Source organism: Haliaeetus leucocephalus, unplaced genomic scaffold (assembly GCF_000737465.1).
Source record: "Haliaeetus leucocephalus isolate CR32 unplaced genomic scaffold, Haliaeetus_leucocephalus-4.0 Scaffold184, whole genome shotgun sequence".
Lineage (NCBI taxonomy): Eukaryota > Metazoa > Chordata > Aves > Accipitriformes > Accipitridae > Haliaeetus > Haliaeetus leucocephalus.
In genome coordinates, this window is record NW_010972620.1 from 4,761,302 (window position 1) to 4,785,669 (window position 24,368).

Sequence of the window (24,368 nt, forward strand, 5' to 3'; positions counted from 1 at the left end):
TCCTGGATGCGGGCTCCAATCCTGCAAAATCATACACCTACCCAGCAGTGCGTGGTGTTTAACATTCACTACCTGAAGAGATTTACATCAAAGCGACATTTTTCAGTGTAACTGCCTCGTAATTGGCACAAAACACAGGCATGGTAACAAACAGCCTTTTGCTTCACGACAGGTCACTGCTTCAATGTGATGGAGGAGCATCTGAACGGCGCAGCGGCTCTTGCCGTGTGTCTGCATGCTGCTGCTGGGGCCGGTCTCTGCTTCGTGGGATTATGCCTGTAGCTCCTGGTTGGATACGTAGCCAAAGTTTTCTCCTGAAAATCAAACTAGCAGAATCCCATGGTTCCTCTCATGCCATCTGTTAGCTGCTTCTTTTCAAGAAGACAGCACCACTTCTAAATCCATAATGGATCATTATGGACAACAGAGACGCTGGAAATGTGTAGATCTTCAAGTAAATGCGTGTAGAGGAGATGAGGGAGACTGTGCCATCACCAGCAATGACTGGCAGTGGCACCTGAACTTCAGCAAATCCAAATGTGGTTTCCTGATGATGTGTATGGGGGTTATCTAGGAAATCCAGAAGCTATTTGCCAGCTGTGACCTTCTATATCTTGATGAAAATGTTTATCCATTGCCATCTGGCCCTCACAGCAGAAGTAGCAGACATAGAAATGGCTTTTTTCTAAAAGCCATTGTATTGCTATTGAAAAAGTGATACTGTATCTGATAATGCTTGCCAATTTTAAAGAGTTTGCTAACAGAATTGTGTATGGGGAATTTCTGACTCAAACTGTTGATGAACCTCCTATTTCTATTTTCTTTTCAGGTTGGTTGCTGGCATTTACAAAGAGAAAGGTTGATTCCTCCATATGCTGCAATACTTTTCTTAACTACATGTTAGATTAACCAATTTTAATGCAGTGTGAGGTGCTAGATTTTTCAGAAAATCTTGCTTGTTTTCAGTAATGAGTAAGGGAGAAATTAAAAAGATAGTAGAAGGAAGTATCTTGCTTCAGGGCACGGAGTGATTGCTGTCTGGGGAAGGGTCAGGAAGGAAAAAAATTCTCATGTATAACATTGCACAGCTGGCCATATGCATTACTGGGCAGGGGGAAGAGCCAGCAATGTGATACCTATAGCATCAGCATTCCTTTTCTTATCCCCAGAGACTCACTATACTCCCTAAAAACATTAATAATGAAGCCTTTGACTGGATATTTGCATTGTAGAAAATAAGTTTTTAACTACCACGTAAGCAGCTGCAGGATGACAATGGAGCGTGCCTTTGGGAAATTGAAAGGTAGATGGCAGGTACAAACTAGAAGGCTTGAGGCAACTAAATAGTACCTGTCTGGAATAATAACTGTGTGCTGTGTTCTGCACAACATCTGTGAAAGAAAGGATGGGGCTTTGCTGAGACCTGGGAGGCAGGTGTGGGGATACTTTGAGGATGGAGGATTTGAGCGACTCGCAAGGTGTTCCCTTCTAAATGACAGTTGTTAGAATTTTATATGTTTTGCAAGAAAGGATGGATGGTTTTGATATGCTGTGGGGAATATGGGGGCTGTGCAGTGTGATTTGGCACACCACAGTTTCATGAAATTCAGTAAAATAATGTGTCTCAGTTTGGTGTATGTGTTTGTGTGGGATTTCTCTAATCAGGCAGAGGTGATCTGTTGCACATGCCATGTTTTACAAGTTTTAAAATTGGGTCTTTTTTAGGTTCTAATATATGATAAATGGACATCGACACTGAAGGTCTCATTGTATGCATGTGGGCTCTGTTGTGCATGCTTTGCACACATTTCTTCAAGCTTTCAGCTTAAATTGTGGCACATCCTCACCATTTCTTTCTCTGCTCTATAACAGTGATGCGTTCTTGGCCTGTTGGTTCTTTTTTCCATTCCTCTCTACTCCCTCTCTTGCTTTCTTTTGCTCTGTTAGAAGCACTTGCGAAATCTCCACACCCTCAAGTTTTCCTGACACTAGCAACAAAGGGAAAGTGTAAGCACAAATCCTTTTAGTCATGAAATGTAAACAGTTGTTGGTTGGTTTCCAAAACAGCAAAAATGTAAAAAGCTACTGTACAAGTTTGGAAGGCAGTTCCTTAGAGATTTTTCTTCAAGTCTTGGGAGATCCTGGTGTTGATAAGTCTTTTCCAGCTTTCTTTCAATATTTTTGCAAGCTGGATTTGCTACTGTGCTAAATTCGATTAGCATGGCGAGGCTATATGAGGTAAAAGGCCCTGAGACCAGGTAACTAATTAACCACGTAGTTCAGAGAAGGTTATGATGAGTCTGGTCTAGTGTTTGAACGTTTACAGGCAGCTTTTAACAGTGGATAACACCCCCAGTTTGTGTAGTGAAACAGAAGCTTTTTTTTTTTTTTTTGCAAACAGAGAGAAGATAGGGTTGCTATAATTTGTGGTATCTGGCTTCCCACTAGTCATGTGGCTGGAAGGGCACAGCCACTATTCAGGAGTGACAGAGAAGGTGGCCCTGACTTGAATGTCTGTTGAGAGGTTACTTTGTGTAACTAATGTGTGCTTTTAAAATTCACATTCAGGATGCAGACATGCCCCGTTTTCTATGCAGCTAATTCAATGAATTTAAGGAGGTTGGAGAGGTAACAATGTTTCTTCCTACTAATTTGCACTTTCAAGGTACTGTCTCCTTGTACTTTACACGTAACTGCAGTACTTTTAAACCGCATTGATTAAGGTTCTACTGTTAAGTAAAGCCTTTTAAGATTTTCATTGATATCAAAAGCCTTTATGGGGCCTTACTAAAGGAGGAAAAAAGCCACAATGAGCTTTTAACTGAAGAGAAAATGTCTTGCTAAGATTTGTCAAGATAACAAACTTGCACTGGTTTTGTGATTTAATTCCTTACATGATCAAAATGCAGTACGTACTTTGTAATAAGACCATACAATGCTTGTTTTTCAATAAACTCTCTTTTCTGTTAGCAAATCAGTTTTAATCCTGGGTGGTGAAGAACAGACACTGCAACAGGACAGTTTTGAGGTGCTCAGAAATGGGAAAATCTTCAATAGACTCCAGCAGAACTGTCACACAATGGATGTGAGGGAAGTAGCGTGGCTGAGAAAGGCAGTAGCTGTATAGGGCACTGTGCCTTACCATGCTTCTCTTGAACATGCTGTAACTTGGGAGAAGCAGGAGAACTTGGAAAATGTGTTTGCTGACTTCCAGCCAAGCTGGTAATACGTGTCACTGAAAATAAACAAACAGGCTTTGTATATCTTGAAACGAACTAAGTTTTGTCTGTGAAATAAAGGACTTCTAGCTGTCTGACAGGCCTCTTGGAAGGAACACATGGTCTCATTCTTCTCAAGGACCTCTAGTATGCTCTCTGGGTGCACAGTGCATATGGGCTGTATATACTGATGCTCCAGGCTGGAGTCCTGTCCAGATCATCAGTGTTCAGGTGACTCCTGGATGAATGATTTGTTCTGTAGTTGCCAAGTCTTTATGTTTTAGTGTGGTTCAGGGATGTCGTCCTTTCAGCACCTCTCAGAACTCATTTCAGGAGGGCCTTAAACAATGTATTGTCTGTGCTGGGACAGGAGTAGGTCATGCATCTTTGTTCTTGCCAAAGTGTGAGACAAGGGCTCTAGCATGGATTGAGACAGCATGAAGACAACCAGGACTATTGAGAAAATATACAATATGGTGACTCTTGGAGTAGATGAGAGGCAGCAGCTAGTAGTGTGCCCAGTGCTAAATAAGGAGGGGACAGCCTGGCCACTGTGACCCTAACATAGGTCACTTGCATAAACAGAATGGCAATCTGGGACAAGATGAAAACCTGTGTGAGAAGGGAACTGGAAGACTTCCAAACTATTTTGTTTCACAGGTGTGAGCAGGATGGATATTATTGTGATGTAACTTGGTCAACATAAAATAACTCCTGATCCCCAAAAGGTACATGAGGTAACTCAGCAGTTATTTTAATACAAGGAATTATGTTCTGTGAAAGTTTTTTTTTAAATGAAAATACATCTGTTTATATACTGATATTAATTACTTTGAAGGGCCTCCAGTGTTTTCAGGACTTTGTGCCATACCCATTGCTCTTCAGATTAGAGACTCTATTTTCAGCACACCAGTTGCTGACAGTACGTTGTGCCAGTACATTGTCAGCATTCAGTAAAAGTAGTAATAATAAGTTAAGCAGAACTGTGTATCTCTGTGGAGAGGTGAATAGGAGGCTCTCTAAGCATACCAGAAGGTTTAGACAGAAATTATTTTGTTTTAATTGTTTGTAATTTATAGAAAAGGAAAGTGCTTAGCAATATCCCAGGACTGCTGCAGGCATGGGAAGTGGTGCGGATCCATGGACGACTAAGTAGACTTTTACCTGGATTGAGATAACTCTTAGCTCTGTCCCAGGGTTATGGAGCCCTGCAGCTGGAGGTATTATAATTAAGTGAGATGTAAGTCTCAAATTCTGACTATTTGTAGCGGTAGAGTTTAATAGCTTCTTTTGTTCAGAGCAGACTTCACAACCTTAATAACGTGCTTGAATCCTAATATCAGGCATAATAATTCCTTATCGTTATTTGGCAAAGGAATTTTTATATTCTGATCTATGCCAGCCTGCTCTTTGTGAACACTGTTAAATAGCTGCTTTGTTCATTCTATTCAAAAGTAAATGGTTCCTTTCTGAAGTTTTTCCTGTAGGAGATAGATGTTTGGGTTTGTACCCATCATGTTTAGAACTCTTGGAGATAAGAGGCTCTGCCCATTTCACTGTGTGTCCTCCTACACCTGGAGATGTAGTGATAGATTGATGAAACAGAAAGACATGAGAAATGAGTGTGCTCTGTTCTGCTGCCCATAACATACAAGGTGAAACTGAGCTGGCACCAAGGGAAAAAAGTAGTGACTTGACTGGAACGATGGTGGTGTACCTCTTCTAGATCCAACAAAGGGTCAGGAATCTCCAAACCCATCTCTGGCCTGTGTCTCTGGTGGTACCTCCTTCTAATATGAGGCTGTTCCTAAACACAGAGTAGTCCTTCATGAGGTCACTTGCTGTATATCAAGGTGATGAGAGACTATGATAAATTGCTGCTGCTGCTTGTATATACTTTTCATCCTGGGCTTATGACAACTGGCTTTACAGCAAAACTGAAATACTAAATGATCAGACTCTAACGTTCACATGGACGTGATTTGTTTCTGTGAGTTCATTCTTCTATTTAGAGAAAGATATTGCTACCCTCCCTTACGCACTGACACAGTTGCCAAAATAACCACTCTTACTAACTGGCAGCTTTAAAAGCCAGCCCGCAGCTGACTTTGAAACAGAAGGTCAGCAAACGGAGCAACAGACTTCAATTCAGAGCTTTAATGGGAGCCATTGACCACAGCAAAAGGCCTTGACTGGAGTGTCTAGAGTGTGCTTTGCACAGGCCAAAAAGTCACTTTCATACTCTTTGAACCTTTTGTATAAACCTATATATTTTTCACTCTGTGGATTTCAAGATGAATGTGCAGCCGTGTGCTAGATGTGGCTATGGGGTTTACCCTGCTGAGAAGATTAACTGTATAGATCAGGTCAGTTCTCTTTCTTTATTATTTTGGACTATAATAAATGTACAGATTGGCACTTTTAACACAGTGCAAATCTCTCGGTTCCAAAAATTCTTTACTCATAACTGGGTTCAGAACTGAAATGAGTTAATAATAGGCATATATTTGAAGAAAAATTCTTCAAATTCATGAAATGAATGTTAAGGATCAATACTGAGATTTAAAAATCAACAGAGTAATAATGAAATACAAATCATGTCTGTTTGGTTTCTGTTTTGTGGTATTTCCAGACATGGCATAAAGCCTGTTTTCACTGCGAAGTATGCAAGATGATGTTAACAGTAAACAACTTTGTTAGTCATGAGAAAAAGCCTTACTGTCAAGCGTAAGTGTGTTTTCTTTTCTTTTTTTTTAAAGCAAAGGTTTAAAATGCCAAATCATCTTAATGTAATAGAAGATCACCATTTGGACTCAGCCTGGTCCCATGTGTGATGTGAAATTATGTATTGTTAGTGCCTTCATGCATATCTTTGGGATATACAAATGATGGGAAACTCTTGTTACTGTGTATAAAGCTTCCTCATTTGTCGAGTCTATTAAAAGATACCAAATTAAGTTCCATTTCAGTATTGTGGGAAGAAAATAAACCAAACCATAAAATTCAGTGCTTTCCAAATCTGCGGTTAAGAGTTAACAAGGTTGAGCTAATCATCAGGAAAATGTATAAAATGCAGATTTTGGAGTTGGTTTGTTCTAGGAAGTTTTTATTTTATAATGATCAATTCCTGTCAAATTTGTCAGCAGAAAAAGGAGAGATGACAGTTGTTTTTTATTCTATTATTCTCTTTTGTTATTAGAAACACAGCATTGATATGACGATCATTAAAATTAATTTTGCTCTAGGCACCTACTCCATACAACAATAACTTGAATATAATCTGAAATCTGTGTGTGAGTCAGGGAAAAGTTATGTATGGAGGGGTGGAAGCTGGTATTGTGTTTTTGAGTGCTTACAGAGAACCTTTCTGGTGGGCTGTCTCGTACATTCCTAATATACTTTCACACTTTCCTTTTTTAGGCATAATCCAAAAAACAATGCATTCACAAGTGTATTTGAGACACCAATAAATATGAATGCAAAAAAACTGTCGGAAGTGGTAAGTGAGGTAAGAAGCTGGAGGGCCAAATGTATTTAGCTTTGTTTTGCATTTTGATACCATATTTGTGTCTTGTTTTGGAAATAAATATGTATTCTTTACTTACCCTCCTGTGTTCTTTTAGAGCAGTAGGATCTCAGCCTGGGTTTGAATCATAATTTTTAAAATGCATTCACTCATGAGTAAGAAAGGTTGGATCTGAATTTGCTTCTATTTTCAGAAAGAAAAATGGATAGCAGTTTCTCCCCTGCCATTGTTTGCATAAACTGCCCAGAGCTATGTAAACCTAGTAACTAAATCAGAGGGGTTTACACAGCCGTTGGGGACAAGAATGACCTACTTGCTCTATGATCTCTTCTGAAACAGATACTAAAGGGCACGAAACAAAAAATAAATTCTGTCTCAGTGGGACGTAGGCAAAAGTTCTCATAAATACTTTGTCAAGTATTTCTGGCAAACCTGAGATGACAAAACACGAAGTCCAGGGAGTTTTGCGTGGTTATACCAAAACCGTTTTGCTAACGCATTCAGCATGGACTAGCTTTCCATGCCCTTTTAACTGCATCAATCCTCTAAAAGGCTGCTGTGCCCCGGCAAACCTCTAGGGGTGCTCAAAGTCTTCTTTCTTTTCAAATGTCATTCTTTTCTGTCTTGCATTGTTTTCCTCCAGATACATTTGTTTCAAACTTGCATTTCTAAGAATTTTATGAAATGAGAAATACAGAAACAGCCAATAATTGATATCTATCTCACGTCTATGTGTAATGCTATTTTCTTGAATGTCATGTCTTCTAATACTCTAAAATAGTACTATTCATTGCATGACTATATTTAGTAGGCAAACCAATGTGTTTTGATGTGATTAGCCATCATTAAAATAAAATAAAAAAGTTGTATTTCTTAGATTATAGCATGCTAAATTAATTCTGATGTTCTGTATTAGCTGTACAAAGTTGATATACATTAATAGCCTTTATCGGACACTGTATCTTTTATCATTCTTGTACAGTATTCTTATATATCAGTTTTTGCAACATCATGGGCAGTAACTATTTCAGCAGTGACTATCACACTTACTTTAAACTGTGTGTGACAGATCTGGTCAGGAATGAGTCTGGGATTACGGCAGGTTCTATTTCTGTTTTTAGGCAATGATATGAGACTCTGATACTTCCAGTGCATGTGAATATACACGCCAGACAAATTATAGCTCAAAGATCACTTTCCCTTGTTTTTTACACCTAAAGCACCTTCTGTCCTTTTCAATCACATAATGAGGTTCTGCTCCAGAGAGAAAATTGCTAAGGGTAGTAAAGAAGCTGATTCTGCAGTACTTACTTAAAGGGAGTACTTCTGTAGAAATTTTGAGTGCAGGAAAATTTTGCATTGGTAAATGTAGAAAATAATGCTAACTTGGGAAAAGGTTTCACTTGCTACTGTAGCAATTTAAATTGAATTGTTGGGGTTTTTTTAAGTAAGATTATTTCTTATGCAGAAAATGTAACATCTTTCTTCAATCCTAACATGATGTTCTCACATAAGTCTTATGTTGAGACACCAACTTGAATGCAGAGATAAAAATTCAGCTCACTCCCTCTACACAGAATTTCTATGTGAGCAGACGAATCATTCAAATCTCTGTACCTCTGTACTTAATTTATAAAATGGGAATAATGGTATACCTGCTCAGTGATTTTTCTGTCCAGTCAGTTTAGATTTTGCACTCTTCGGGACAGGGACTGTTATTTTTTGCATTTGTAGAGTGAGTTGTATAGCAGAGCTGTGATTTCCTTTGGACTTCTGTATGCTGTCATGATAAACGTAACAGCAGGAAAATGATGACCCAGGTCTAAATATAATAGTCATTTATACACAGTCATGACACTTCGTGGACACTGTGCAGGGAAATAGGAGAGTAGAATATTGCCCACCAGGTAATAGTTCTTTCATCTAATGCTGCACTGATATGTTCTGCTTAAAATTTCTTAGAGATTTCAATCCTCATAGATTATTTCCCCCAAAAGTATTATCTAAAGACCAAAATATTCTTTCAGAACTTCATGCCAGATTTCAGGTGTAATATGCTGCTCCTTTACAGATGTGCAGTTCCAATAATAGCAAAAATCTTAGGGAGAAGTTGGGTGTGGATTAGAGAGTAGCGTTTTGACCTTAGGGCTAAATGCAGTCTTCTCTTCCATGAAAACTCCTTTGCCAAGAATGGGTGGCATGGAGGAAGTACTTGTGTAGTCTTTGCATGGCATAGAGCTACAGGTGATGTGGCCTTTTCGTACACAAACAGAGTGTAAGTGGTGTTGATCTAAAGAGGGTGAAGAAGGAAAAGATGGACAGTTTTGCAAGCTCTCAGAAGGTGATTGATATTGTCTTGTGAGTTGTGGAGATTTGGTAGATCATGTGTGCTTGTCATAGTCCCTTGGATTCTGCATTCATATTATATATAAATGTGTCTTCAGGGTGAAATTATTAGTTGGCACTGAAAACTAGGCTGGTCTGTAGCAACTGGAGATCTAACAGACAGACACAGTTAAACATTATGAACAGAGTAAATCATCTTAAACTGAGTTGTGTTGATGCTGTCACCCAGAAAATTAGTTCTGTGTAGTCACATTGTTCCTCTGCTTCTCTTATGTTGGTATTGGTGATTTTTGCAGTGAGGCTGATGAAGGAACTGATACAGCTGAAAGCTAACACACCAAAAGTCTACATACTAATTCCCTGATCTAATTTGCCCAATGGCTGCCTGGCTGATGGTGTCAGTGTGTGATAGACAAGAAGAAGGGTCACCTAGTAGGGCCAGAGGTGTTTTCGGAAGTAGCCTTTCTTTAGACTGGTTTAAGGTGCAGCCCGAACTAGCAGGCACTGAAGTGAATTTGTTATGGTGGGAATTGCACTGTATTTGTTGTTTTGTCTTGCATTCATCTCCTTTTGTTGCTGCAGTTCTTGCAGACTCCATATCACTGTGGACTGAGAGACTGTTCACCTTGTTTTTCTCCCTTGTTGTTCTTCTCCTATGAGGGGGGTGTGCTAGTCTGTAGTAACAAACTACTAATCCAAAGTCTTTTTTTTTTTTTTTAAGATAAAATATCAAGAAGAGGGTGAACAATTCAAATCAGTCTTTCAATGGGATGTAAGGTCCAGAGAAATTGAAGCTGCCTATAAAGCCCAACAACTGGCCACCCAGGTAAGAAATATCCGAGTCTCCAAGCCACTAGCCTTCAGGAGACCAAGAATTGGCCTTGGCAGTCCTGATTGTTAGGATTTTACTCACAGCATTTAAATTCTAAAAAAGCCATTGCTTCTCATTTGGCTAAACTTTTCAAGGCAGCATAGCTTGGTTATAGCTTAGGGTGCAAGAATCAGAAGATGAGGAAGGAAGAGTGTATCTTTACAGTTAGCTGTTCGGACTGCTGCGTGTACAGCCATACTTAATGTCTCTTCTTTCTACTAGCACTGAAGCTTCACAACAAGTGATCTGATTCCCAGGGGGAGTTATTTGAGTCTCACTCCAGGATCCCAGGTCCTGACATCTTGATGTCAGTTCTTGTTATACAAGTTCTGCCCTAGCATTCTGAAACGGAGTGTAGGCCTTGTGCTGTATGTCTGCAGAGAGTAAATTTCACTTCCACGGCATTGTGTGTGTTTCCTTTTTTCTGTCAGATCAGATGGTTGTGTATTAAAACAAGGGTGAAGATTGCTAGTTATTTAATTTTTGTTTTGTAGAATGCTTACTATGCTGCCTATGAGGAAGGAAAACCGTGGTACTCAGGAACCATCCCGGATCCTGAGATGGTCAAGGTAACACAGGCAGAGAAGACTCTGAGTGAGGTAAGTGGGCTGATGTTTGGAATAACTCTATTTTCGTGGTCTATCATATTCTGAAGACTTACCAGTGCACCAAAGGCAACCTTTGGTAAGATGTTACTAAAGGAGAGACTGACATGTTTACTTCTGTCAATAACAGTATTTAACCACGTAAGTGATAAAAGTCACATAACAGTGCTATTGCCCATCCTGGAAATCATAAACTAATATATTTATGTAATTGAGAAGCACTTAAACTACTGACCAATGATATCTGAGTGACCTGATCTAGCAGGCAGTGCTGTTTCCCTCAGTAGAGCAGAACTCGTGATGGAAAACATGTCTTATTTTCCGTAGAGTAGACCTTTCATTGACTGTATTTCCATGACTGATTAAAATCACTTCTGAATTATGACTGATTGTCTATGCCCAGTCAACATAGCCAATTAACAGTGGATAACTGATATGAATGGGGGATGTTTTCTGTTGTATGTAGGAAATATTTCTACCTAACAAACTTATAAGGTATAAGTTCTTTAATTTGTTTACTTTTAAATAAAGTGATACATACTTTTAGGAAGCAGGCATTAAAAGAGGAATCACATTAAACTACAGTGGGTTATTCTGTAACAACAAACGAAAAAATATTCATTTTCTAGTTTCAATATACAGAAGAATATGAGCCACGGAGAGGCAAAGGCAGCTTTCCCGCTATGATCACTCCGGGTTATCAGGTTGCTAAGAGAGCCACCCAACTAAGCAGTAATGTAAGTTGCAGTTTTTTTAATTGTATGTTAGACTTCTGAATTTGGAGAATCCTGGGTTTAGGCCATTCACTTTAGACAGTAAGTTCTATGATGAATATTTGATGTACTGTTAATTCTACAAAGTGAGAAAACTTTAACATGATACAGGAAATGGGGTTAACAAACTACTTGGCTTGGGAGGACAATCATATAGGATAAATGACAATATAGATATTTCCTGAAAGTTATAGCACCTCTTGCTGTAATTTATCCCAACTTGAAAAAGATTGTGAATCACTCTAAAATTTTTATTTAATTCATTACCTTTATTTTCACTTTATGGCTTTATTAATCTATTTACATCTGACATTTTTTGCCTTCTTTATTATTTGAAGTTAAATACCTGTAATACTGAGTTTAATTCATATACAAGCTACTTTAAATATATACACAGAAAATTGCTTAATTATAAAAATAACAATTCAACTGAAAAAGATAAAGTAAAAATAAATCATGTAGAAATTATTTTAAAGTATTGCATTGTTTTCTGCAAACACTGTCTGCATTGGTATTGTAGTATGATCTTAGTTGGGCCGTTAATGACTATTATGTTGATATTTTAATCAAATGTATGGCTCACAAAGATCTAGTACAATTAGAAAATGTGATTGTCTGGGTCCATTTCTGTCTGCTTCTGGCATTCACTTTAAGATAATTGGGCCTTAAATATACTAATAGCTTGACTGTACAGTGGGAAGTGTCGTGGCTGCTGTTGCTCATTTTCTCTTGAAGCCTTCTGATAGAAAATGCATATTTGCTGTTTATTGTTTGTAATGTGTATTTTATATTTTCTCCCTCAGGTAGAATATAAGAGGGGACATGAAGAGAGAATTTCCAAGTTCACCTCTGTTGTAGACACTCCAGATATACTTCATGCAAAGGTTGGAGGACAGCTTTCAAGTGGGGTAAGTGAAACAAAATAGGTTGACCCGGTTTTGACTCCACAATTGGCTCTTAGGACATTTATAAATCACTTAAAAATATGAACATAGAGAAAAGTAAAAAAATAATATTTTAAAGGCAGATTCATTTTACCATTTAGTATTTAATACTTCCAGTTATAAAGAACATATTCAGTTCCAGGCCATTTTAGGGACTAGCTGGCTGTCAGAACTGAAGGCAGGGAACTAGTCTGTTCTATACCCAGCAACTGGATGCCATGCAATATAAAGAAGGAAGCTGCCTGACTAATATAAACAGAGCAGGCATCTTGCAGACAACTTTAGTATTTTTTTTAAGTGACTGCGATCCATCCTGTACTCTGAATAAGACACAGAGGTCCTGCAGAAGATATGTGGTCATGCAGATGAAGGCTACACTATAAAGATTCAGACTTCATGGTTCATCTTCCTTTTGGGAGATGACAGCCATCGAACACCTGACTTTGCAACTTTAAGAATTGATTATGTGTGCAATCAAGATACATTTGATCTAATTGCTCCTGAACTGTCTTGGATTTTTACAGTTGAAATACACAGAAGACTTTGAAGAACAGAAAGGGAAAGGCAGCTTTCCTGCTATGATCACTCCAGCTTATCAAATAGCCAAGAGAGCGAATGAATTAGCCAGTGATGTAAGTGTCCAAAGCGAAGTCTCTTTTTGGGAAGAAAAGAATAAATTGTCACACAAATTTTGGATTAAAATGTTTAGCATTGTGGAGTTATGCTAGCAGTGCACGTCATACACAGATTTTTCAAGTGATTGTCTTTTGCAGGGACAAAGTTGAGTTTTATGCACCAACAGAAAATTAGGTATTTCATTTGTGAATTGACACTCTGGATTTACCCAGCCTCCTGTTGCATACAACCGAGAAGGAAGAGAATAAGGAGTCAGCCAGAGGTCTTTGATTTTATTCTGCCCAACTCAGTTTGAGTTAGAGGGGCTGAAGTGCAGCTCTAATTTACACAGCCACAATATTTCTGGGTGACCTTGTATCAGGGGAGGGCTGTGTTTGCAGACCTCTGCTTTGCCGTGACTTTCCATGCTCCCAGTGGGTCCTTACAGTTCAAATTCTTCTGTTCCTTCTTATGTGCTGTTGCAGGATGAGGCTTTTATGCACACAAGAAACTAGCTTCTTGAATAGCAATTACATATATAAAGTATATACACACACATACACACACACAAACACATGCATACATTTGACATAGGTATAGATTTATAAACCATAGCTTTCTATTCTGCTCATTTTACTCTCCTTACTGTTGGGTTTTTTTTTTAAACTCCATGGTGTACTGATCTTTATTGGCTTTCTTTTCCTCTCCAAACACAACAAAACCACAACACAGCTGTATTCTTTAAAAAGCATTGTAAAAAGACATCAGTATTGCTTCAAACTGTACAGTTAATTGTGTTTTGTCATTGGAGGCTGAAAGGAAGACTGTTGGAGAGGATAACATATTGTGCTAACTCAATGGAAGTGAATGTAAAACATTATTAAGAGTCATTGAGGAAAATAAGAGATCTGTAATTTTGAAGGCAAAAGAAACTGACTCTAAAACATTTAAATGTTTTTGTTTGCCTTTGATCTGTGGAAAACCCTTCATTTGTGTCAGCAAGCACACATGGTGATTAAAGGGCAGCATCAGGTTACAGGCATGATTTTGACTTCAGCAAAGGTAGTGCAAATCTTGTTCTAAACTTGAAGGTTCATTGCCTAAAATTCCCTTGATCACTGGGGAGATCAGCATCTTTCAGAAACTAGCCCATTTATTAATGGCGTTCAGATGACCCTGTGGTAAAAAAAGTGCTCTGTGGTAACCATGGATTTACATTACAATCAGTTCTATTTTTTTAACCTGCCGGAGCATCAGGGATTAGCCACTGACAAGCAGGTGGTACTGAACACACTGAACTAATGGTCTGGGTTGAAATGGCAAGTCCCATGTTCCTACTGCATTATTAAAAAGCATACCACTATTTTTGTTTTTATATCTTCAAGTGGCTTATTTGACTTCTGTACATTGGTGGCAATGGGAATTTTGACAATCCTTTATTGTCAACATGTGCATGTCATTGATTATTACTTATTATGCCGCATCTGTGTACCAGACTAAATTAATCCAGATGATTCTTTTCCTTTTTGTTTTTTCCTGTTAGGTAAAGTATCATCTAAGATATGAAAAAGAGATCAAGGGAAAAGCCAGCCATACAGCTGGAACAGATGTTACTTCTGCAAGAGAAAATGTAGATCAATATGGCCAGGTATGCAACATCCGAGAGATACCCATGCTGATGTTGATCATTACTATGGCTGATTGCTCAAGACTTTAGAAACTGCAGTGAGACCTATTTTCACTTTGCTTTCCTGTACGAGAAAGCAAGGTCTCAAAGGAAAAGATGGTGTGCACAGCACCATGCTCTGAATGTGTAATATATTTCACATTGGCACTTACAAGATGAGACTACAAGGTGCATGCACTGTCACTGTGTGATCCTTATGGTAGGGTCTTTCCAAAAGGTAAGCCTTACCTTGGCAAATTTTATCTGTGTACATGTATGCACTATGCATTTCTATTGTGGTGTTTTTATGTATTACGCTGAAATGTGTTTACTTGTGGAAACTTTCCCATGCCATGAGAAAGAAAATGTAAATTCAGTTAGGAGAAAAAGTGAAAGAGCTGTGAAATGGTAGAAAGTTAGTAGATAGTTAAGCATCTTTCCTCTGCCAGTATTTTTAGAAATCTTAGAAGCTTTGCAGCTCTAAATATGTGCAACTGCACTAAAGATCATACACGATCTCTTAAATTTCAGCTCTTCTACAAAAGTGGTATTGTCAGCTTGACAAATGGTAGTTCTGCATTTGTGGAACCAAATAGGCTTTAGCTCTGTTTTGGTCTGTGGCATTTGTTTTGCTTTTATTTAATTTTTAAGGGAATGCAATTATTTTTGTGGTCTCCCGAAATGCATCCAAATTTCTATTCCAATTAAGTTAGAGAAAGAATACCACTAAATAGAACTGAATACAGCTAAAGGGAATTTGAAAGGAATTGAATAGTGGGTTTGTATAAACAGAACTGTATGGTTAGTCTTAGGTTTTTCATCATAGCTCCTCCTAAGACCCATATACTTTGGAGAAATGAAGGAACAGGGAATATATTGTTATAAGACATTTGGGAGTTTTATGTTTCTTCATTCTGCCCAAATGTACGCCATGTAATGAGTGAAAAGCAAACCATCCTTCAAGAATATGAGTTGAGAATAAGTAGCATTGAAGCCTTCAATTAGTTTCTGTCTTTTGAACTACTACAAGTTTTAGTAAGAATAAACAAATAAAATGAATTTGAAAAAGCGCTAATTGCATTTTCAACCATTGGAATGCTGCTATCTTTAGAATTAATTTGATTTTTTTTTCTTTGAAAGTATCTTTCAAACTTCAGTCAAAGACTTCAAATTTAATTTGAGTTTTAATCTTCATAGATTGGATTCTGATATTTTTATTCAAATAAAATAGAGCCACTGAAATTAATGGATCTTTCTGAGAGAAGTGTGACTTAACACGGGTAAAGGGATTAGATTTCTAACTGTCAAGATCATGAGGGTACATCATACAGATATATACATAACATAAGACGATGTAAGGAATCTGGCTGTAAAATTCCTGTGTGCTGAACACCTGTTTTGTTCATGTTTAAAAACCTTAGAACTGGCTAATGTTAATTATCTGGAACTTTGAAAATACTGTTTTGTAATATAAGCAATATTAGAAATTATGTAAAAATGTATTTGAGAAAGAAGAAAAAGGAAATGGCAAATTAGTTTGAAGAATTCAGACTCATAAATAGCATTTTAAGAAACTCAGCTGATTAGTCAGGGATATTTTTTGTTTTCTGTGCCTGTCTATAGAATAATTTAGATGCAATAACTATAATTACATTATATTGTTCACAAACTTATGATATGACCTATTATTATGTGACATTGGTGGTGCACAAAATGACCTACAATGGATTGTTTTGCATGGAGAAGTCACAAGACAGATACCCCAAATATTTACAGTCCTTTCTATCTGTGCTTTCCATGACATTCTTGACATGCCACGCATTCTTTTTTCACTTAAACTGGCTCTTTACTACAATGGATTTACAAAATATTACAGAGAAGACACATTACACTATATCTTTACCTTTTTGTGTACTTGCTATATTCTCCCCAGATCTTGCCATAGAAAGCTTTGGGATAGTCATTGTGTAATACCATTTTTGAAAAAAGCTCCAGTATTTTGTCACTAAATTATCAAAAGGCTTTTCAAATTGTCAAACATTTACACATAAACCTTTCTGTAGATAGATTTAAGAGTATTAATTCCACAACAATTATTTTCTTATACCAAGCAAACGGAATTTTGTGATTTTGTTCCCTCAGGTATTTACCACTTTAATATCTAGGTATTTCTGCTTCATTAATGAATCCCTCTTCAAAATATATCACTGCACTAGAGAAATACTATTTTTGGTCAGTTATGGTGTAAGAAATGGCCACAGAGAGATCAAGAGACTTCTGTCACGTCACAGAGGAAGGCTGACCCTACATTAAACTTGGAAAGTTTAAGCAAATCTCCTGGCTGCCTACGCCATTAGATATTTTTATAGTTTTCCAGGGAAACACATATTGACAAAGAGAGGGACTAGCAGATATAATCTCTGTAAGAACTGAGGTGAGATTAGAAGGTTGTATATCATTGTATACTTGAATGCTATCTTGACTACAGCTAATTGCTACCTAAATTTCTCTTGCAATGCAACACAAATGATTTTACAGGCACAGTTAATTTAATGGGTGATTTTATTCTTACAGTTGGTAATTTTATTCTCTTTTTCATAAAACAAAATAAAATTAAGCAATGAACTTTCTTACTAACAAGGAATATGGGGCTTTGTGAAATCACCCATGGCCCCACCTGCTCATGTATGATGAGTAAACACTCTGAATTTTCTTCAGGATTATATGGATGAGTATGAAGAACGCAGAGGGAAAGGAAGCTTTCCTGCTATGATCACTCCAGCTTATCAAAATGCCAAGAAAGCAAATGAACTGGCAAGTGATGTAAGTATGAAACCTGAATCAATACAGTTCATAAACAATTAAAACCAGCAGTTTGTCAGAGCAGTGCCTGGGAGGAGAATGCTAAAATTACACTTGAGCAGTAAACAACAACGACATTTCACTGCATTGCTGGGAACTGGATGGCTCAGGGGATTAATAATATCCATTAATAGAAGGGGACACATCTCCAACTTGCATGAGGGAGGAGACGGATGTAGCAACTAATGGGGTTCCCTACTGTTAGGTTAACCCTCCTGGCAGATCTGCACCTGTATTATTAATGAAACCTTCAACTGCCTTAATCATCCTGTGGACTACTGTGGTATTCCCAGTAGTGAATAAATGGAGGATGAATGAGCTGAACTGGTTTTGATATTTTGATGTATCATGCCTCTAGCGCAAAGCAAGTCATATGGAGGAAAGGAAACCATAGAGTACGACACTGTCACTTCACAAGACTGAGCTTATTTCTAGGCTGGGGATTTTGTTTTGGGTAGTAAGCTAAAAAATCTGCAAAGAAAGTGGTGATGTGTGATTCTTGCATGCAGCCCGTTGATAAAAGAGCCTCAGTCCTATTTGAGGAGACCGTTTCTAGTAGTGACAAAAAATGGCTCAGGCTGTAGGTCATTACCATGTGGCTGCTGTGAAGGTTTCCTGTGACTGACAACCTTCGTAGTGTGGACACCTGTCCCTCATGGGGCTATATGAGCTGATGGGCTTAGTCTGTTTTCTGGGGAGCTAACAAATGGTTGAGTCTTTCAGCTTGTACTAGCCTGGACTAGACACTAGCAGTAAACTAGAGTGAAAGGATCAGTCATATTCTGTTACCTGAGCTTATGACTGAGAGAATATAAAAAACCTGAAACCTTCTGTGACCAGTACCTATTTGGATGACAAACTCAGTGATGCCCTGTTTAAACATGAAATATTGAACCTTCCCAGATGAAGACAGCAGTTTCATAGGTTTTAAGAATGCTAATGGTCAGTAGTTTACTTATTAATTTGTAATACCTGGAGCGAGGAGAAGGGTTGGTTCATGGCAGTAACATTTGCACGCGAGCACTTACCAAGCTGCTACATGTCTTTAAAGCCTGAGAAACTGCGTGCAGACTTAGAAAATAAAAACCCCAAACACTTTGTGCTGCAACACATTTAAAATAATTTCTTATTTTGTACATTATGAATCTGATTTTTGAAGCAGTAACGTAAGATGAAGAACATAAGCATCTCCTTGTATGCAAGAACTATAGAAATGTATTCCCAACAGGGTTTTTCCTGGACAAAGTTTGGAAAAAGGCCAATATAAGTATTAGCTCTCTTCACCCATCTGATCCCAATTTAAGTCAACAACCTCATGTCTAAATTAAATTAACAGTTCTCTTATTTCTGCCTTGATTTGGTAGAGAAATAGAATTCCCTTAAAAACATTGCAAGTGCAAAAAGATACAGCTTTTTTGAAAAGCTGGTTTCTGCAAAAGGAAAAGTTCACAGAGCACTTGATAACTATCTGTAATTCTCTGACTAGAAATCTAAAATTAAAGTACTGAGAATTAACTTCAGTAATAGAAGAGCACACAAGCTTCAACCAGTCACCAGCCAAGAATCTGCTAGTTATCTGTTCAAGCTCTGAACAACAACCAGTGCTGTTCAATCTATGTAAAAAATGGATTTTAAAAAAAGCTGTCTAGTGAAGTGGCTTGACTGGGATTGTTAGGGTTGTGATTTTATATATGGTTTATTTCAGGAACTAACAACTTGCATTGTTTCAACTTAGCAAGTTCTATTTGCTTATCAAAGCAACAACAGGAAAAACCTTATCCCAACTCATGAAGTCAGTCTAAATAGCAATGGTGGAAAGGTAGACATCTATTTTATAATCTTCCCTACTTCTTTTCAGATAAAATACAAGAAAGATCTTTCCAAGATGAAAGGTGCTGCTCACTTTCACTCCCTAATGGCTGAAGACAACTTAGTCCTTAAACAAGCCCAAAGTGTTAACAAGCTTGTCAGTGAGGTAAGGGGTTAAATCGATCTGTTAACAACTTTGAGAGGAGAGCAGCCCATACAAACATTTGTGTCTGGTGGGTAAGGACTACAGATATAAAAAGCTGTTGTTCTTATTGCCCCATATGTAACAAAAATACCTGTGTGTAGCACAGTAACTGGAGAGAAAGGTGCAAGAACAGATTTTCAGGTGCTGTTATCTGGCACTTCCAGTGATCTGCATGAAAGTATGGGAAATTAACCCCAGAAGATTAATTCTAATTCTGGCCACATGAAGAACAGAGATCTAAAAAAACCCCTGAATTGTGCTTTTAATGTGCAGTGAAGGTATAATCGTAAATGCTTTAGGATGACTTGGGTGTGTACCTTAGAGTGTTTCAAAGATGGGTTTACTGATAATTAAGAAATAACACCAACAGAGCCAAAATTTGTATCATTCTGTTAATTCAGGTTTCTGTTTTCTTCCATCATGTGAAAGACTGTGAGTTACTGATAATGCATTCTTCTTCTGCTTGGCAAGGGAATATTGCTGAGGAATTCTCAGTAGATTCTGAATTATTGATTTATTTATAGTGTCATATCAGCTATAAAGCTATTAATAAATGTGAGTTTCTAGAGCTTCCCCATGGCAGTTTAAAAACTTATACTCTTGAGATGTCAAAGTATAAAACCTTCAATAATGAAAAACCCCTGGAAGTAGGACTGGAAGGGGCCTCCTGGGCCATTGATTCCTGACTCCTGCTGTTTCGGCACAGTATCATGTAATCCTCTTCTTCTAATTTCTAGCCTACATTTATTCCTGTCCACTTTATTAATATTGTGTTTTGTGCCAACATTGCCCTTTAGTTTAAAAGTTTTTCTGCCTGCATGATTACCTTTCTGAGATGTTTACAAATGGATATAATTTTCTTCTCTCTGCCTTTGTTTTCCTAGACTAACCAAGCCAAATTCTTCTCATCTCTCACAGTCTTTCACTGCAGCTGTTCAGGCTGAGTACATGTTCCTTAAACAGGAATGACTGTAAGAGTACATAAGTTCTTGATGAGGTCTTGCTGGAACCTGGTATAAAGCACATGCACTTCCTAGTGCCTGCTCAAAAGTCTTTTGCTCCTGCATTGGACTGCATTTGCCCTTTTCATGGCTGTGTAACTTTGGCATCTTGCCATCTTTCTGTGGTCAGCCTACATATAAACAGTTTTCTCTTTCTTAGCCTCTCCAGGTGATGGCTGAAATTTTTATGGCTACTCCCTATGTATATTAACCTCTACATTGTTGAATTTAGTCCCATTTCTATTACCCCTTTTAATATCACCCTCAACATTCCTACTTCAGAGCAAAGGTACTTAATGAGAATATTAAACCAGTTCTGTATTTAAACTTCCTCTGAGGAATTCTGTTAGTAAACTTCCCTGTGTTCAATCCTTCCTGTTGAAAAATACCCATTGCTTTCTCTGCTTTCATTTGCTCCACACTCACCTCAAAATTCCTGCATAGGTCCTTGTTTTTGTTAATAATTTTCCTCATGGCACTGTCTCATACACTTTGCTAAGGTCCCAATGGATGAAGTTGATTGCATTTCTTTTGTCTATAAAATGAGAAGTGAGTATATGAAAATCACCTTCTTATTAATTTTCTTCATATGCCGTCTGATGAAATTCATGTATCAAAATCTCTGAATAGTGGGTCTGGCTAATAAAAAGTGTGTGAAGGAACTTGATATGGTTTTACCATATCTTTCCCTTGTGCATTTTTGTCACTAAGGTGGAGTATAAGAAGGATCTCGAAAACAACAAAGGCTACAGCATGAACTACTGTGATACTCCACAATTCAAGAACGTGAGCAAGATCTCAAAATTCACCAGTGATGTAAGTTTTCAGTACCTCGTGTGTGGCTTGCTTAACCCAGTAGCTGCTGGAATCGCAAGTCACCTGTGTGTGTGTTTCAGATAAGCCTGCGCTGGGAATTTGATAACTGATTTTAACCCATGCCTGTACAGCACCTATCCTAGTCTGTCCTGATGGATAACTGGGGCTCATTTTATATAGGATTATGAAAACAACTATTATGATATATGGAAGAGAGGTTGTTTACAATGGACTGCTAATCTAGACAAGTAGCTGTCAATTGTTAGCATTATCTATCATAATTATTACTTATTTCATTGTGTAGGTCCATTTCCTGACTGGAAATGTAGGCAGAAGATACTTTACCAGAGTTCATGCGAGAGGAACATGTTTGCTGTGGGAAAGTAATCAATATTAATAATTACATGGCTTGTATCTCATGATACTGAAGTATAATGTTGCTTGCTACCATTCTCTGAAATCCAGGAGGAATAAATATTTTGCCATACAGATGAGATGGTAGAGTGATTAATTTATCTTGTTGTCAAATTCCCTATTCTGGGCTTGGTAAAAGCTGCACCAAAATGGTCCAGTTTTGGTACATGATAATCTGTTCATTTGTTGATGTACAAATAGTGCTTCCCTGCAACTTTGTTCTAATATTTATTTCTGATGAAATAATAAGCAGCAATGGAAGGTGGAAGTATCTCCTTTATGTGGCATCCAGGTGATCTGAAGAATACATAAATGACATCTTGTAAAATAGGAAACTCATATAGGGTTTTAGTTTTTATTTTTTAAAGTACAAAGGTTGTTCTGAACTCGTGAGTTTCTGTAGTGGTGCAACACTAGTAGACCACAGCTGTAGTAATTTGTCCCACTGCTGTAATATATGGAAACTCATAGAAAAACTAAATATATTTTCTGAGAGTATTTTTGCTTTTTTTGTACAGCTAAAATACAAAGAAACCTACCAGAACCAGATGAAAGGTCATTATGTAGGTATCGGCATGGACAAGCGAATGCTACATGCCATGAAAGTTGGCAGTTTGGCAAGCAATGTAAGTCTTTTTTAATCACACTTATATGGTTGTTGCTTTCCCATCTTTAAGTTTTTCCAGAATTAAGTTGATAGAAAACTTTAGATCATATTGTACTGGAGATCTGAAGGATAGATATGTTGAGAAGGGGGGAAATTCTGGAAACCCTTTTGTACTGATTTATAGCTCACTGTGTGGAAGAAGTTAAAATAAGCAAATTCAGTGATCTGGCAACATACTGAGCTCTTTCAGTTTTCTTTGACATCAGTAGGATGCTGAAGGTTGCTTGCCTTGACCTCAGGGTCAGACCTTTGCTGAAAAAACAGCCTTTAATGAAGATTTCTGGATTCCAATTTAATTTACTGGGTTAGTCAAGAAGCTATTTCATTACATACCATTCCTTCAAGTACATTATTTACAAATCTGTAAGAAGCTTGAGAACTAAGCAGAAAGATAAAAGAGATGTGTCATAGGTGGAAGTTAACTTAATGCTCCCACTGTTGGCATTGGATTAATTGAGGAGCTGAAAAAGAATCAATTAGTGGCTAAACTATGCAAATAATTTCATTTTCTTTGTCACTCATGACATTGAACTTACTTTGTTTCCTGCATTTAATATTAATATTATTGTTTCTCCTTTCCTCTTGACTGATAATTATTCAAACAAATGACAGCTTAAAAAAAACAGATGTGTTTTTTTTTTTTTTGTTCTCCCTGTGTTTCAGATAGCCTATAAATCTGATTACAAACATGACGGTGTTGACTACAATTACCCAGCTACTCTCACTCCTTCATATCAGACAACAAGGAAGTTGGTCCCTTTGAAAGATGTAAATAATTTTATGGTTTTTTTTTCTCCTATGAATTGCATGGCTTATCATCTCTCTGTAGGCGAGATTGTGATAGATTGCATGTGTGAAATGATGATTTAATCATGGGAGCAAACAGCTAGTGATAACAAAGTTAAAGGAAAAAAGTGCAGGGAGTCAAGAGGGCTCAGAGGAATAGAAAGTGCTGCCACCTCCTGTCATTGGCTTCAGTTCAGCACAGATTGTACAGTGGTGTGAAATGAATGAGTTCTGCCCTATCCCTGGTCTGTGTTGCAAAACGCCTCACCATCCTGGGCAGCTTCAACAGCAGCATCAAGCTCTGAAAGGACAGGGAGACTTAAGTAGGCTTCTCATCATCTGTGAATTCCCTGAAGGTGGGTGTTCCCCTTTGAAGGGGAACTAATTGGTCACATAACTTTTCTTATGCCTGTGGTCCGTGCGAGAGGTGCCCTCTGTGCTTGGAGTTGAGTTACTGATGGAACAATGTGAAGAAATTTGTGTACTGCTGTAGCTATATGTGCTCTACAGATAAATGCAGGACGTCAGACTGCAGAGGATACCATGCTTTCACCTCTCACAAGCATTAAAGGCTGAGATGATCTCATCTGCCATTGGGAACTTAACCTGTGCCTTAGTTAGGAGCACAGCATTACTTACAAAATCAAAAGGAAGAGAGCAGCACCTCTGCAGGGCATTTCTGACTATGTAAGATGTGTATAAGCTGTCGTTCCATTGAAATTGCAAGAAACCAGGGGCAAGATGCCTTAGAGAGGCCATTAACGTTATATGAGATTTATCTGGGCCTAAATACCTCTTCCAAGAAAAAGATGGTAGCATGAAGAGGTAGAATTGAGAACCCTGAAGTTTTTGAGGAAGTACTTGATATACTTCAACTGTAAGATGCACTATTGCCTCTTCAGCAGTAATTTCAGCTTTGTCTTTGAAAAAGATTAGAAAAGTAAAGTTCAGTGTTTGATTGCTTAGTGTGTGAGAGAGCTTCGAGTGTGTGTAAGAACTCTTAAAGAGGTCAAAGTCAGCATGAATTCGTGTCCAAAGTGTAAAAATTAGTTCTACCCACTCTAAATATTTCAGCACTACTTGGGGCTCTACAATTCATAGTCAGCATCTGGGTTTGGAGCACGTAAATCAATTGGCCACAGAGACTCAGTTGCACTAGTTATGATCACCATCTGGTACTTTGAAACAGTCCCAGGACTCGTCTGCTCACCGATAACCAACATGCTTACTTTGACCTCTAAGAA

General features: G+C 37.9%; 1 protein-coding gene across 1 annotated transcript in view; it reads left to right on the forward strand.

Annotated features, from left to right (window-relative positions):
* Positions 1–5,502: 5,502 nt before the first annotated feature.
* The window catches only part of NRAP (nebulin-related anchoring protein), a 53,054-nt gene continuing 34,188 nt past the window's right edge, over positions 5,503–24,368 (forward strand). Inside the window, exons 1-14 of the mRNA XM_010564731.1 lie at positions 5,503–5,584; positions 5,851–5,945; positions 6,639–6,726; positions 9,812–9,916; positions 10,456–10,560; positions 11,196–11,303; positions 12,143–12,247; positions 12,808–12,915; positions 14,442–14,546; positions 17,283–17,387; positions 19,285–19,401; positions 21,153–21,257; positions 22,190–22,297; positions 23,002–23,106. Coding sequence (XP_010563033.1) covers positions 5,513–5,584; positions 5,851–5,945; positions 6,639–6,726; positions 9,812–9,916; positions 10,456–10,560; positions 11,196–11,303; positions 12,143–12,247; positions 12,808–12,915; positions 14,442–14,546; positions 17,283–17,387; positions 19,285–19,401; positions 21,153–21,257; positions 22,190–22,297; positions 23,002–23,106 — 1,431 coding nt within the window. The 5' untranslated portion in view covers positions 5,503–5,512. The remainder of the gene's footprint in view (positions 5,585–5,850; positions 5,946–6,638; positions 6,727–9,811; positions 9,917–10,455; positions 10,561–11,195; positions 11,304–12,142; positions 12,248–12,807; positions 12,916–14,441; positions 14,547–17,282; positions 17,388–19,284; positions 19,402–21,152; positions 21,258–22,189; positions 22,298–23,001; positions 23,107–24,368) is intronic.